This window comes from Geotrypetes seraphini, chromosome 4 (genome assembly GCF_902459505.1).
Source record: "Geotrypetes seraphini chromosome 4, aGeoSer1.1, whole genome shotgun sequence".
Taxonomy (NCBI): Eukaryota; Metazoa; Chordata; class Amphibia; order Gymnophiona; family Dermophiidae; genus Geotrypetes; species Geotrypetes seraphini.
The window spans coordinates 235158078-235175248 of NC_047087.1; the positions used below are offsets into that span (position 1 = coordinate 235158078).

General features: G+C 40.4%; 1 protein-coding gene across 3 annotated transcripts in view; it reads left to right on the top strand.

Annotated features, from left to right (window-relative positions):
• The window catches only part of TMEM273 (transmembrane protein 273), an 88399-nt gene extending 80130 nt beyond the window's left edge, over window positions 1-8269 (top strand). For 2 of the 3 annotated variants that reach the window (XM_033942305.1, XM_033942302.1), the window contains 2 exons: window positions 4877-4907; window positions 7440-7550. In XM_033942305.1, coding sequence (XP_033798196.1) covers window positions 4877-4907; window positions 7440-7512 — 104 coding nt within the window. In that variant the 3' untranslated portion in view covers window positions 7513-7550. Of the gene's footprint in view, window positions 1-4876; window positions 4908-7439 lie in introns of all 3 variants that reach the window. The other variant, XM_033942303.1, reaches the window with a different exon arrangement.
• The last annotated feature ends 8902 nt before the right edge of the window (window positions 8270-17171 follow it).

A 17171-nucleotide genomic window follows, 5' to 3' on the forward strand; every position in this document is an offset into this window, starting at 1 on the left:
TGTGTTCTTTCTTCAAACTCAATAAAACAAATGAAACTAAAGATATGAGCAACAGCAACAGACAAAATAATCTTCAGATTTTGGATGTCCTGGAAGGTGCTAAAGTGACTGATCTGGTGGTTTTCTGTGAGAAATTTCTAATGGACATTCTTAAATTCCAGCTAGATTGGTTGGTAGAGATGGAAAGAGCCATCCAGTTCCATCATTGCACCTGAAATATCAGAAATTCCAAGAATAATTGCAGTAAAATTGTTAAGATAACCACAACTGCTGCAAATTTTGAGCAAGACTAAAACAAGAGGGTTGCTGAGATAGCAAGGAAACAGGATCATTAGGCAATGTATTGCCTTCACCTCCCACCAAAGCGGCACTTGATCCCCAGCCTCATTGCACTGAAGCAAAGGTAGTTATAGCCCCTGGACAGTTATAGCTGCCTCCTCCTAGCTGCAATTCTCTTCACAAAACCGTAAGCAGTAACAACTGTACGTGGTCTGTGGTTAACCCGGAAGCCTTCCCTCTGATATCAGCGGGAAGGCTTCTGGGATAGCCATGGGCCACATATAGGAACCGCGGCTGCAGCTTTGTGAAGAGAAGTGCGACTGGGAGGAGGGATTCAGCCAGATGAGGTAAACTTTTGCGGGAAGGAGAGAGGCACAGATTTGTGACACAGAACGTAGGGAAGGACAATGAAGGGCATGTTGGGACATGGGAGGGAGGAGAAGGGTCGCATTGAGACAGGAAGGGAGGAAGAGAGAGCATTTTGGCATAAAAAGGGAGAAGCAGGGTCACATTGGGACACAGAAAGAAGGAAGAAAGTACAGACTTTGGGAAAAGGATGGAAGGAAGGAAAAAAGAGGGAGGGAGCATGAACTTGGGACACAGAATGGAGGGAGGGAGTATGAACTTGGGACATAGGATGGAACAATGGAGCAAAGGAAAGAGATGCTGATGTGGGGAGGGAATAGAAAGGGAAAATTGGGCATGGGTGCCTGAGTGAGAGACAAAGAGAGATGGTGCACATGGGGAAATGAAGCAAGTGGTGAATTGGACATAGGGAGGGAGAGAGAAATATTGAACATGGTGATGAGAGAAGTGTGAGGTACAGATGCATGGGGAAGAGAGAGATAAGAGGGCAAAATGTTGGATGTGGTGGTGGAGAGGGAACATTAGGGTGAATGAAGTACAAAAGTTAAGTGGAAACCTATCTTTTCTTTCTATTTAAACTACAGTACTTTATTTTGAGGACTTTTCCTGTAATGTTTAATGTTCTTTAATGTTTAATATTTTTATAGACTGTGTACTGTACAGGACCCGAGTTACATACAAATTCAGCTTATGAATGGTTTAAAAAATGGAACTCGTTCTTAACCCGGGGACTGCCTGTACTGTATACTGAAAATTTGACTGGTTGAGTAGTCCTCAGGACAGGTTTGGGAACCACTGCCGCAGTGAAATGATCCTGATTCCCACACCTTCTGTGGTCAATGTCATACCGCACTATTGAGGAGTTCTGGTCCCCCCAAGGTTTACATTTGATGTTCCTGTTAGTTGGAAGGTCTCACTCATATGCTATTACATGTAACTAGGAATATATACTGAAGATCATTGCTATGATAAAATTATCATTGCATACCTATGCATATGTCTGTCAGCTGAGCTCAATAGGAACATTTGAGGTTTGGGGAAGGAGTTATGGGTGGATAGGAGAATTTTTATGTTTAAATAAGTAGGAATTCTTTAATCAAGATTGTCAGTAGTAACACTGGAAGAAACAATATGCCCACAAAAAGGTTTATAGATTTGTTATACTGCCTTTCGTATTACAACCAAAGCAGTTTACATTATTATACAGTATGCAAGCACTTTTTCTATCCCTAGTGGGCTCACAATCCTAGTATTTATATTTGGGGCAATGCAGGGTTAAGTGATTATCACAGACACAAGGAGCTACAGTGGGAATTGAATCCAGTTCCCAAGGTTCTTTACCTTCAGCACTAACAATTAGGTTAATTTGTCACTCCAGGCAGGTTAGAATTCATAGGAAGAGTCGCTGGGGAAGGTCAGAGGACTAACACCATTGGCTATTAATAGCTAATAACCATTAGTGGCAAGGTACGTGGACTCGGTGGGAGAATTCTGTCCCCAGCTATGCTGGGTCTAGGATGATTCATCACAGCCATTTCATTGTGGCCAGTTCAGTGTGGCTGTTTCATTGTGGTCATTTCAGCGCTGAATCAGCCCATGAAATGTGCTGTGGTGAACATTCTATCAAAGGACGATTAATTGTTGGGAAGTTGGGAAGGGAAGTAGATATAGCCTATTCGACTCGGTCATGCATTTGGACTGCAAAAGCCAGAGGGAACGGTACAGTTTAGGGCAGGGGTCCCCAAAGTCCCTTTTGAGGGACGAATCCAGTCGGGTTTTCAGGATTTCCCCAATGAATATGCATTGAAAGCAGTGCATGCACATACATCTCATGCATATTCATTGAGGAAATCCTGAAAACCTGACAGGATTCGGCCCTCAAGGAGGGACTTTGGGGGACTCCTGGTTTAGAGGGTGAAGAACTTTTGTGCATGAAAGAGGAGTGGGACTTAGGTGTGATAGTATGTGATGATCTTAAGATGGCTAAATAGGTTGAAAAAATGACAGTGAAAGCTAGAAGGATGCTAGGGTACATCAGGAGAGGTATGACCAGAAGGAAAAAGGAGGTATTGATGCCGCTGTATAAGTCTAAGGTGAGACTTATTTAGAATATTGTGTGCAATTCTGGAGACATCTTCAAAAGATATAAACAGGATAGAGTTTGTTTAGAGGAAGGCAACTAAAATGGTTGGTGGTCTTCATCATAAGGTATATGTGGACAGAACTATATATCTCAATGTGTATACTTTGGAGGAAAGGTGGGAGATGGGAGATATGATAGAGACATTTAAGTACATACATGGCATAAACAAGTATGAGACGAGTCTCTTTCATTTAAAAGAAAGCTCTGGAATGAGAGGGCATACGATGAAGTTAAGAAGTGATGGGCTCATGAGTAATCTAGGGAAGTACTTTTTTATAGAAAGGGTGGTAGATGCATGGAATAATCTCCCAGTAGATGTGTTGGAGACAAAGAATGTGTCTGACTTCAAGAAATTGTGGGATCTCATAAGGAGAGTCAGAGATAGTGGATGCTGTGGATGGGCAGACTGGACGGACCATTTGGCCTATATATGCCATATGTTTCTTTGTTTCTATATACTGTATTGTTGTTGCTCCCAAACTATGTTTTTCAATCAGTCATTGTACAGAGACATCTTGACCAAGCTTCTTCAATACCTCAACTTTCTGTGCTATTGAGAGAGATAAAAACTTCCATTTTGCTTCTCACTGCTACCCTGAATGGAATCTGCCATTTTCCAGCCCTCCAACCTTTTCTGCTCCTCACTGTCACTCTGAGTGGAATCTGCAGCTCTTCTTTGTCACTTTCCAACCCTCTGATCTGAATTGTGCAGAGATCAGGCGAAAAACATGCACTTGCATTGGTTTCAGTGTGTGTCATAACAGGGAAAATTATTACTTCCGGTTTGCATCAAATTTTGTTTTATGGAGCTTTTCGGTTTTCAGAATTTCAGATAAAGAATCTTGTACCTTTAATTTAACTTGTTTGAATCTAATTTTAAAACTGCAGGTTGGTTATGAAAGCTATGGTATTAAAAGAAAGTGGGGTTCTTAAATCAATAATGAGGGAGGATGGATTCATTGACCCTTTGTGACTACTCAGTCTTCCTGTTGAAAAGATCATACTTTTCCTCCTCTCACCATGCCACTACATAGATTTGCAAATTTCCAAATCTCTAGACCTGAGAACATCAGCTGCAGACTTTCAAGACATTTTCATTTTAGATCAAAAGTTATGATTAGGATAGGTATAGACTTCAAGATAGACGGAAATTGAATCTGAATTTATTAGAAAATTAAGAGTTTATTAAAATAATCAAAAGATCAGTTCTGAAGTAAAATACAGATCTCAGCAGCCATCTAAGCCATTACAGAATACTAGCAAAAAGCTACATTGCTACACCAAAACTTAGGTTCATAGACAAAATCGCGTGAGACAACGGCGCGCCGACAACTGAACGGAAGGTTGATGGCGTGCTGAAGAAAAGCACTATTTTAAAGGGTTCCGATGGGGGGGTGTTGGTGGGGAACCCCCCTATTTTACTTAACAGACATCGCGCTGGCATTGTGGGGGGTTTAGGGGGTTGTAACCCCCCTCATTATACTTGAAACCAAACTTTTTGCCTGTGTTTTAGGGAAAAAGTTCAGTTTTAAGTATAATGTGGGGGGGGTTACAACCCCCCAAGCCCCCCACAACGCCAGCGCAATGTCTGTTAAGTAAAGTAAACCTCCCCCACCCCCTGTCGGAGCCCTTTAAAATAGTGTTTTTCTTCGGCGCGCCGTCAACCTTGCACTCAGTTGTCTGCGTGCCGTTGTCTCGCGCGATTTTGTCCCGTCACCAAAACTTAGGCATGGTTACATATGACTGGATAATGTGTGGCTAATTTGGAGCATCTAAGGGCTCCTTTTACTAAGGTGCGCTAGCGTTTTTAGCGCACGCAGGAAATTACGGTGCTCTACGCTTCTAGAACTGCCAGCTCAATGCTGGCGTTAAGGTCTAGCGTGCACGGCAATGTAGCACGCGCTATTCCGCGTGTTAAAGCCATTATGTGGCTTAGTAAAAGGAGCCCTAAGATAATCCCATTCATTCTGTGGGTTATTGCTAAAGGTTGTTTTATTGTAAAAAAGAAAACAACAGCAACATGAAACATTTGAACAAACTGATGATAAACCAATGTCTTTAGTTTTCACAATATTGTTCTTTGTTTAGATTCGGAATCTTACAAAATGGATTCACTGAGGTGAGTTGCATTTATGTTTGCAGTTTCTCTTGTTATCTGCCTAATATTTCTGTGTACAATTATCCTATGTGCTGGTTTGTATTCGAACAGATTACAAATCCCTATTACCAGGCTGATTGCTGAGGTTTTTCTATGCATGCTAGAATCTGAAGTACTATGTTCGGCTCCATATTGTATTCAATTATCAATTTGTTAACAAAACAAAAAAGGCTAAACATTGCAATATTCTATGGAATACTATATTTAATTCTCTATCTTGTTACGATATACTATATTTAATTCCAACTTTAGTTCTGTAAGTTAATTATAGACAATGCTTTAGAGCCCACAAGAAAGCTAGAACTGAGAAACCTATACATACTTTAACTCTTCGACTCTATCAACTTTCTTTCTATTCTAAAATATTTCAAATGATTTAATCAAACTTATCCATTTATTCATCACTAGTCTCCTTGGCCACTTTCTGTCTGTCTTTCTTTCTCTCTCTTTCCTCGGCTGTCTACTACCACCCCTTGCTTGCTCCCCCTGTCCAGCAGTAGCCCTTCTCCCTTCATTTTACCTCCCCCGTGTCCAGCAGCACCCCTTCCCTGCTCCCCCTGTCCAGCAGCACCCCTTCTCCCTTCCTTTTACCTCACCCCTGTCCAGCATCCGCTAACCTGGGCAGCCTCGGGGCTTTTGATAGGCCGGCCTAGCAAATGCACCTCGGCTGCTGCGTTTGCTGGTCCAGGGGTGAAAAGAGGCGTCCCGGCAGCGGCAGCGCAGGAGTCAAAACGCCACTGCTGCTCAAGCCGCCCCACGTGCCGCAAGCCGTCGCAAGCCGCCCCATGCGCCTCCAATCAAATTCGGCATGAAGGTAGACATCACGGCGGCAGGGATCACAACCTCCTAAGTGTGCATGCGCGTTAGGTTTTTATTATAGAGGATTGATATGTGAAGAATATATAGTTTTCAATATAAATAAGGCAGTAGCAAAACTGTAAAAAGTTGTGGTTTCAAGTGTATTCTGATGGGACTATGAGACTATGAGTTATCTCATGGCTACCCAGATACTGCTTGTTCAGATAGTTTTAGGTCTTCATATACAAAGTAATAATTTTACATCATGTCCACATGTATTACATTTTTGGCATTTACTATACACACACTGAAGTATTATTCGCAGACAACATTCCTTTATTTATATGTGCATTTACATTAATTTTAGCTTGTTTATGTTAATATATTTTAATTCTGATTTAGTATGCATGATAGGGTTTTGGAGTTTATGTTTATAGGGTGCATGATAGGGTTTATGTTAATATATTTTAATTCTGATTTAGTATGCATGATAGGGTCAATTTTCAAAGGCATATTCTCAAAATTGCCCTCGTAACTGCAGCAAAAAATATACCTGGGTTCTAGAGAATGCATACTTTTATGCACCTTAAGAAAAGCCACTTTTGTGGATGTCAATAGCATACCAAGAGTGGGGAGATGGAGGGGGGGGGTACATCCCTGTTGCAGGGAGTTGGGGGGGGGTGCTGGAGCAGTCATGAGGTTGCAATCTGCCAGCATGTAGTCACTGGCTCTGCCAGTCCCTGCTCCCTCTGATGTGAGCTTCTTGTTCAGGGGCAGGAGACATTTAGAGCCAATGGATGTGCAGAGGTGACCACAGCCCTCCACTCCACACACCCTCACCAGAGGTGACAGCCCTCCACACCCTCCCAATGCCTGGAGGAGGAGGAGGTCCACCCCGGGTTCTCACCCTGCCAGGTATGCCATTGGTGGGTGTATTTAGTTTGGGACAAGAAAATAATGCACACATTTGATTTTCAAATATACATGTGCTGTTTTGCACCTCTTCTACTACTTGTAAAAATAGCAGGTGCAAGTACATCTACTAGGTAATTTTAAGAGAACAACATGGGTAGTTTCTCTTGGAAAATATGCTTAGAGTCAGTGGTGTAGTGAGGGAAGTTGGCGACCAGCATCGTCGTGGTGTGTGTCCTCTGATGTGCCTCTCCCTGTCACCCCATCATTGTTGTGCCCCCCCAATACCTGTTCAGATCTTCACCAACAATCAGCATTTTTCTTCTATCATCATTTCCTGGGCCCGCAAACAGGAAGTGATGTCAGAAGAAGGGATAAGGCCTGCACAAGCAGCACATAGGCCAGCCTACTCTGTCGGCAAGATTTGAAGAGGTAGTGGGGTGGGAGTGCTTCTCAGAGAACCCACTTGGGAAGGGAGGAAGAGGAAAGGTGGTAGTGCCCTTGCCAAATCGATGCTTGGGGCATTCCTTCCCCTGCCCCACCTTCTATGCCACTGCTTAGTACCCATGTTAAAAGCACCTAAATAGTTTGCAACTGTACTGAACTTTTTGAAAATTACATCTCAATGTATTGTACCCTAAATGGTTTTTCCAGGCAACTTAATCTTCATTTCTTCAGTCGCCAAGTTTCATTGATACCAGGACAACATAGCCGAATTTTAAACACAGGAAATGGATGAAGTAGCTTATTATTTGCTGATTCATATTTCTTCCTTTATTTTAGGGAGACTTTTAGGAGCAGAGAAAAACATTTAAGAAATAATGAGGATGAAGAGCAGACTGAAATGGGTGTATAACTCAGTACCAGGATGACGTCTGTACTCACAGAAATTTCAGTTCGGTTCACAGCATGAGTCCAAGGAAATTGTCTGAGAAACTTTTTTTATTATGCACCATGGACTAAATTCTGTATCTGTCGCCTAAAATATCGGTGCCCAAAAAATTTGCAAATAGCGCTATTCTATAAACCACCTTTGACATTACGTGTGTGGTTTATAGAATATGCTTAGTACACATCCATATGACTAACATTTAGGTGAAGAAAAAAATGGAGGAAAAAAACAAAACCACAAACACAAATATGCAGAAACCAGAATGGAATTGTCCAGATCAGAATGATGTGCACTAAAAAAGTGTCCTCCAATTCGTCTGGTAATATGAAGATCTTTATTCTTCAAATATCACAATGACACATTCAACGACTCAATGACTCGACATGCACATGTTTCAACCATCAGGCCTGCCTCAGGAGTAACGCGTATGGTGCAAATGCTGCCAACTAACACCGAACGTCTTGCTGTAAGGAGTTCGGTGTTAGTTGACAGCATTCACACCATACTGTCAGCAGTGCACATGGAGGATCGCTCAGCCAGGCTAAGTATTACTGCTTTTTTAGGTTCCTCTCCACAATGTCCCTTCAATGAATGTTTATTATTAGATTCATACAGCTTCTATATTAGTGATTGCAAATTTGGGACCTGCTCAACCTTTTTTTTGCTCATCAGCTAGAGTTAGCGTTTGTGCGGCCAAATTTTTTTCCTCCAATGCAGGCCAGCGAAGCCAAAAAGTTGGACTCCCCTGGCCTAGATAATCTTCTATATATATAAAATTGGAGGTATGTGTGTATGTATGTGTGTGTGTATGTGCCGCGATCACGCAAAAACGGCTTGACCGATTTGAACGAAACTTGGTATGCAGATCCCTCACTACCTGGGGTGATATGTTCTGGGGGTCTCGCGGCCCACCTGCACACGTGGGCGGAGCTGCAAACAGAAAATCAGATTTCACCCATTCATGTAAATGGAAAAAATGTAAAAAGCTGCCAACGCAAAAACGGCTTGCCCGATTTGAACGAAACTTGGTATGCAGATCCCTCACTACCTGGGGTGATATGTTCTGGGGGTCTTGCGGCCCACCTGCACACGTGGGCGGAGCTACAAACAGAAAATCAGATTTCACCCATTCATGTCAATGGAGAAAATGTAAAAAGCTGCCAACGCAAAAACGGCTTGCCCGATTTGAACGAAACTTGGTATGCAGATCCCTCACTACCTGGGGTGATATGTTCTGGGGGTCTCGCCGCCCACCTGCACACGTTGGCGGAGCTACAAACAGAAAATCAGATTTCACCCATTCATGTCAATGGAAAAAAATGTAAAAAGCTGCCATTCTCACAGTAATTCCAACTATAAAACACTTTTTATGACAGTATAACCACTAGGGCCATCGTTACTATTCTACCACGGACACCATACATATAGAGTTTGTATGTTCTAACTGTGTTTGTAACTGTTTCCTTCATGCACCCCACTTCATAATGTTATTACATTACATGAGTACTCACATATGCTGAACTAGGAACACAGGTTCCATTCTGAACCGGGAAAAACCTGCATGGAGTTTCTTTTCAACCTGAGTTTCCACATATTTAGTTGTTTAAATCAATACTGAAACTTTTGTTCGGGACAGGGACAAGGTGAAACCGTATTTATCCCGCGGATACCACTTATTCCAACACATCTTCCTTTTCAGTTTAAGAGATTGCAAATTCCAGTGAGACTTGCATTCTCTATCACAATCAACAAATCACAGGGACAGACTATTACATACTGTGGAGTGGATATAAGATCCCCCTGTTTTTCCCATGGACAACTCTATGTTGCTTGCTCAAGGGTGGGTTCACCCAAGAATTTATATGTTCTTGCTCCTGGAGGTGAAACTAAAAATGTTGTTTATAATCAAGTTTTGTGTTAGTTGTATTGTATTCATTTTGTCAAATATTTCACATTATAATTTGAATATTGTACTTTTTATAAAGCTGTAAAAAAATAATTTCATTCACCACTATAAAGTATCTTTATTTGAATCCATTTACAGTGTTATTGCTATAATTAAATACCCGTGCAACGCCGGGCCATCAGCTAGTTATTTATATATGTATGTTCCTAAAAGTTATTTTATCTTTTCATGAGAAGATATTTTAGGTATCGTTCATTGACTAATCTATATGTTGAATGCTGACAGATGACCAGTTGTAATGGGCCATGCAAACAGTGAGTTCTCCAGTACTACATACTGTACAGTATATTCTGAGCAGATTATATGCATTTTTTTTTATATCACTCTTCAAAAATTTGTTCAATGGTTTAAAGATCGGAAATAATGCATGAAAATGTAGAATAAAATAATACTGTAAACATTAAAAATAATAATAATGATAATAAAAAAAAACCACACCGTGTTCTGGTTTTACAAGAGCTTTCTTGAAGTCATCGTCTAGTGAATACAGAGCAAAGGAGAGCTAGAATTTATGGGCTATTTTAGTTCAGTTCTCTGATTTTTCTAAGGCAAATCATCACTTCACTGTGCCTTCATCCGTTTAACTGTGACTAAGGGGTCCTTGTACCAAGTAGAAAGTGGCCCTTTCAGGTTTTTCGTGCGTGCTAAGGCCATTTGTACCAAAGCAGTAAAATAGCCAATTTTCTTGGATTCAGGCAAAGTTTGCTGTTTTTAGCCCATTCCTAATTGCTGGCAGAAGTGGGGTCAAATAAGAGAGCTATTAGAAATCTTGATTTGGAGATGGCTGAAATCGTAAGGTATTACCTCTTGAATGGATATTGTATTTTCAGTTAAAGGCTTTTTAAAAAGAAGGCATTTTAAGCTACTCTTAAATTTCTGCAAATCTTGTTCGAGTCTTAAATATAAAGGAAGAGAATTCCAAGTCATTGGAGCAGTTACAGAAAAAATAGAAGCACGACGTGTTCCGATAATTTTCAAGGAAGGAACATTAAGGGTAAACTGTGAAGTAGATCTAAGAACTCTCGATGAGCTCTGTGGAATCAAAAGCCTATCTATAAATGCCGGAGTGTTGGTCTGTATAGTCTTGAAGACTAGAAGAGCTATTTTATATGTAATCCTATATGTTATTGGCAACCAGTGAGCTTTTTGCAGTAATGGTGTGACATGGTCAAATTTTTTTGAGCCTGAAATTATCTTTATTGCTGTGTTTTGTATAAGTTGAAGACGCCTGATGCCTTTTAAATATACCCCTTTTAATAACGAATTACAATAATCTAATTTAGATATTACTAGGGAATGAACTAGTGTATTAAGGGAGAAGTTATCAAGGAGGGGGACTAGTGATCTTATCATCCTCAACTTATAGAAACAATTTTAGACCTGTTAGACAGGTAGTCAGTTTATTCAGAGCTGTGAGTAAATCAGGTTCAATGGATATGAGTAACTGTATATCATCCGCAGAGATATAGAACTGAGTATCCATGTGGTGCATGTCCGTGCATGCACAGATGCCCTTCAGTCCTGAGCCTCCTATTGCCACTGGTGGGGAGTGCTGGAGGGGGAAAAGTGCGGAGAGGAGAGGAAGAAAGATGCTGGTTCTGAGAGGCACATCCTATAAGCAGTCAGCCAGCGCTGGCGCTTCTCCTCCTGCCCGGCATCTCACGGGACACCTGGAATCTGCCACGGCACACAGTTTGCAATACACTGCTCTAGGGTGTACATATTTAGGTCCCAAACTGTGCACTTATTGGAGAGAATAATAGTTTTAACACATTAATGTCAAATATCTTTTTTACTAAATTGCCATTATTTCCACTAGTGTTTGCTGTTCTTTGCCATTTTATCTAAAACATTTGACATTGAATCATATTTGAATGATTTATGCAAAAAATTAAAAAAATAAAATAAAAATTCTGAACTTAAAAATGTACTTTACCTGCCTTCTTGCAATGTGTCTACAGTGTGATTATATGTGTCTAACCATTCTTGAATAAGATGTGTTATCTACTGGTCTCAAGCTGCTTATTTATCTAAGGTTTCTTATTTGCCTAAAATATATTTTCCTTGCCATGAGTAATGAAACATGGGATTTGTTTATAAGGATATTACAGTATGAAAATATTTTGCATTTATTGCTGGATATATTTTGTCTGTAATAGTGCAGTTTGTGAGCCATTTGTTAACATCTCCTGAAGCAATAAGTCTGTATATTTGAACCTGCAGAGGAGAATGAATCATCATGTAAGATATCTTTTAATTGACTTGCATCCTCTTTGCAGTATTTTAATTAAAATGACTGAGAAAATATTCTGGAAATGAAGCTCAATGTGGGTTTATTTGCAAAAGTGAAAGCAGTGTCTCTTCTGGCTTTACAAGGATATGATTTTAAGGAGGAAGGGAGGCAACATTTTTATAATTGAAATGAGAAGGTGCAAAATGGAGGTGAACTAATATCAGCAACAATGATTATGGAGACTAGCTTCATCCTGAAATTTGTACACTAGTGGCAGAAAAGTGTGGCTTTATTCGGGCTGGAACTTAACTGCTCAATTGAACCCAGACATGCTCAATTGAACCCAGACCTGCGATTTCATGAGCCATCATTTGCAGTTGCTTATGTCTTCCCTTTCTTTAATACACTTCTGCTAGCTCTGCCTAGCCATTGTAGGAACAGGTCTTGGCCAAGGTTCCCTAAGTTTAGCCTCTAGGGCAGGGGTGTCAAATGTCGATCCTCAAGGGCCGCAATCCAGTCAGGTTTTCAGGATTTCCCCACTGAATATGCATGAGATCTATTAGCATACAATGAAAGCAGTATATGCAAATAGATCTCATGCATATTCACTGGGGAAATCCTGAAAACCTGACATTTAACACCCCTGCTCTAGGGGTTTCTGTTGCGTAATGGTTGAGTTTTCACCCCTAGAGAGTGTGAATGTTGACTTTGTGGTTTCCTGCATGGCAGTGTGTAGTACAACTATCGAGCCAGTGGGCTGCTTTCAAAGCGCCATTGTTAAGTATATAACACTATTCACAAACTATTTAAAATATAAAAGCAAGTCATATGAAGGATTTTCTAGACCAGAGGTTCTCAACCCAGTCCTCAAGACACACCAAGATAATCAGGTTTCCAGAATACCTACAATGAATATTCATGAGGTAAATTTACATACACTTCAGCTAGAACATGCATCTGCTGCATATTCATTGTGGATATTCTGAAAATATGACTGGCTGGGGGTGCCCCGAGGACTGGGTTGAGAACCACTGTTCTAGCCCAATATTTTCAGTATAAGGGGAGAATTTGTTCCATGTGTGTAAAAGAACACAGTACAATATAATTAATGATATGCATTGTACTGCATACATGCAAATACAAACCTCCTTCTGTGCTGCCTTTCGATTAAAAATAAAATTCAGTGAGACAGCTTTGAGTTCACACTGTGTACAGCTATGTAGGAGACTCAGATTAATATCTTATTACAACTTCTGTTTATGGGCACCTGATTTAAGAGGACAAGTAGATGCCTACTTAAGCATTGTTTTATAAAGACTCATGGGCATCTTCCTTGAGCAGAAATTACACTTACTTTGGGCAGAAATCACATCTAGCTTGCAGATGTGGACATTTCCACCTCCTTTCAAGCAGATCTATAAACACTAGCGTCTTTTATAATCTATCACGAACATAGGACAGGAAAACACCTATTTAAAAAAATATATTTTATAAAGGCATATGCTCTTTGCAAACTCTGCACCTGTACACACTTATGGGAAAAGTAGGTGTCATAATATCACCACATGTACTTTGATTCTTGTCAGTATTTTATAACAGACCATTAATTCAAATATGTGGCCACCTACAATACAGGACCAACCCTACGTGCCTCAGTGATTCCATGCACGTGGACACAGAATAAAAATATGTGTAAAGTCAAATTATCATAAATAAACCAAGAACAAAGTACAAATAAAAATTACAAAATATATAAAACAGAAATACAAGCAATCCCATCAAAAATAAAAAGTTAAAACTATAAATCTAATAAATCTATTCTGCGGTGTGACTAAAAGATCAGAAATCACTTTAAAAATACTCCTTTTAATTAACAAAACTCAGCCTTGACTTCCATCAGCAATTTGTTCCACTGTCAAAGCGATGGTTCCCTATTTTATCCAATATGAAGTTTAGTGAAAAGAAACAATATTTCTTTTTCACTACTTAAAATGGTGACACTTGCATTCTCATTTTATTTGTCTGCATTTATTGTTGCTGATACACGTGTACTAGTAAGTTTTGAAAATAGGGCTCTGAATAGTTCCCTTCTATCCTGTAGGAGCCATTGGCCAAATGCTTTGTTTAACTGGGTCCATATAGAACATTGCAAGTGAGGGCAAGTGAAGTTTAAGGGAAGTGAGTGTGACTACATGCAGTATGTTCAGTGACCTTGAAACATCTGGTTGGTCAACATTTTGATAAGTTTAGTACTCTCTGGTCTCAGCTTGCAAAAAAAACACAATATTATTTGTGCTATAGCAAGCACATTCCAACATGTTTTGTTGATACTGGCTTAAAATCTGTGGTATAAAAAGCATAAAATGTTTGAAAAAAATTGAAAGAATAAATAAAATCAATATGATATTATAATTCTGACTAGTACAATTTGGCATCAATAATATTGGGTATTACAAGCCAAAAAGAAGAGCATGAAAAGTCTGAATGAAATATTTTTGTCCAATAACAGACAAAGAAAAATAATGTTCTTACCCTTCTGGAAATTCTAGGAATTCACTAATGGAGAGGAAATTACCTTGGTTAAATTCCCCCTTTCCCACTTCTGTTACCCGTTATTGCCTAATTATGAGTAGAAAAACTAATCTTTGCATATGGAGCATTTCACAGTTAATGAAAAAAAGGGTTTATGGGTCTTCCTTTTACATCCCCATCCCAATTTGTAAAAACTGCAGTCAACATTGACTTCAAATAGCTTTAAATATATCTTGGATATTTAGTATGGATACAGGTACTGAATATCTGATTATAAACCACTTAAACCAACCACCAGAAGTTATTTACACTTTACTACTACTGTTGTGTTGTTCACCATCATTGTCTTGACTTTCTTTCATCTCAAGCTATCCTTGACCCATTTCAATCAGGTTTTCAACCTCTTCATTCTACAGAAACTGCCCTTACAAAAGTCTACAGTGGCCTGCTCCTGGACAAATCCAAAGGCCTCTACTCCATCCTCATCCTTCTTGATCTATCCTCAGCTTTTGACATGGTAGATAACCACCTACTCATCGATACACTGTCCTTGTTTGAATTTTAGGGCTCTGTTATCTCATGGTTATCTTCCTGTCTTTCCCATCACACCTTTAGCATATGCTATGGTGGATCCTCCTTCACCGCCATCCCGATGTCAGTCGGAGTACCTCAGAGCTCTGTCCTGGGACCGCTTCTTTTTTTCCATCTACACTTCTTCTCTTGGTGCTCTAATCTCCTTCCATGGCTTTCAGTATTGTTTCTATGCCGATGACTCACAGATCTCTCTCTCGACACCTGAAATCTCAACAGACATTCAATCCCGGATTTCAACATGCATGGCTGACATTGCTACTTGGATGTCTTGCTGCAATCTAAAATTAAACATGGCCAAGACTGAGCTCCTTATCTCTCCATCTAAACCTATCTATCCTCTTCCCCCATTCTCTATTTCTATTCTCCTGTCTAAGCTTGCAGCCCTGGGGTAATCTTTGACTCATCTTCTCTTCACATATCCAATAGACTGCCAAAACCTGTTGTTTCTTTCTCTACAATATCACTAATATCAAACCCTTTCTTTCTGAGCACAATGCTAAGACCCTCTTGCTTAGACTACTGCAACTTGCTTCTCACTGGCCTTCCACTAAACCATCTCTCTCCTGTTCAATCTGTTCAGAACTCTGCTGCATACTTCATATTCTGCCAATGTCGCTATGCCCATATTACTCCTCTCCTCAAGTCACTTCATTGGCTCTCTATCCTTTTCCGCATACAGTTTGAACTCCTCTTAGACCTACAAGTGTATTCTCTCCGCAGTTCCTAACTCTCACAGTTCTCCTCTCTCATCTCTCCCCACACTCCCCCTGGACACTCTGCATATCAGATGTCTCTTTTATCTGCACCCTTCTCCTCTACAGTCAACTCCAGATTCTGTCCCTTCTACCTTGCTGCACACTGTATGCCTGGAACAAACTGACTGACACGATACATCAGGCTCCATCTCTGGCAGTATTCAATTTCAGACTCAAAGCCCACTTCTTTGAAAATTCTTTCAATTCCAAACTCCTAACCCCCTTCTAAGCACCAATATCTGTCTTATCATTCCCTCTGTAATTCCCCCATCTGAGCATTGTGTATAGATGCACCTTCTTGTCCAGTTTGTCTGTCTTGACTTGATTGTTAGCTCTACTACTACTTCTACTTATAATTTCTATAGCCCTGCTAGAATTTCAGTACCAATATCCAGATAACTATTTGAATAAATTAAAACAGTTATTAATAGGATTGCATTTTTAAATTATGATTAATCACATGATTCAAAATTTTAATTGCAATTAATTTCACAACCCTCCACTTTCTGTGCCCCCCCCCCCCCAGCCAACAGCTCTCTCTTTCTCATCACCCTCCTTCCTTCCCATTATCTAGCACAGGGGTGGACAACCTTGATTCTTGAGGACTGCAGCCCAGTTGTAGTTTCAAGATTTCACCAATGAATATGCTTGAGATCTATATGTATGCACAGCTTCCATTATATGCAAATGAATCTCATGCATATTAATTGGGGAAATCCTGCAAATCTGACTGGGTTGTGACCCTCAAGAACCAAGGCTGCCTACACCTGATCTAGCATCTTTCTCATTTCCATTCTGGATTTAATATTGTTTCTTTTTTCCCTCCTCCCTTCTCCTCCATCCCCCTCCCTTTGAGTCCAACATTTTTCCCTCTCTCTTTCTTCTCCATTCCTCCACCTTCATGTCTATCACTCCCCCTCCATCCTTCCCTCTCTCCCATTGTCCATGATTTTTCTCTTCTCCCACCACCCCCTCACCGTGAGCGGTCCAGTATCATTTCCACCTCTCCCTGTCACAGTTCAGCATCTTGCCCTCTCAGTTCCCATCTCTCAGACATTTCAAAATAGATTTTTTAGAGGCCAGGGGCAGAGCAGCAATGTATGCATGCTGCCTGAAACCTGTTCCAGAAGTTCCCTTCTGACCTGTCCCACCTCTTCTGATGCAACTTCCTGTTCTACAGGGGGCAAAATGAGTCAAGAGGGAAGCTCTGGAGCAGGTTGCAGGTAGCATGCATGTATCACTGCTCCACACCTGTCCTCTAAAAGATTTAAAGTACATCCAGGAGGAAAGGAGGACTGAAAAAGAAGGCAAGATGCTGAACCGTGGGCGGGGTGGGCAGGAGAGGAGAAAGAGGTATTGGATTATACTACTGAGTGTGTGGGGGGAGGGGTGCAGGGGATGGGTGTGATTCATTTTATTAGCTACAATTATTTTTTTTTAATTGAGTCTAATAAACAAAGTATTAATCATGGCATTAACCATGATTAATGAGCAGCCTTAGGGATTCTTTTACTAAACGGCTCTAGAAGTTTGTAGTACGGGC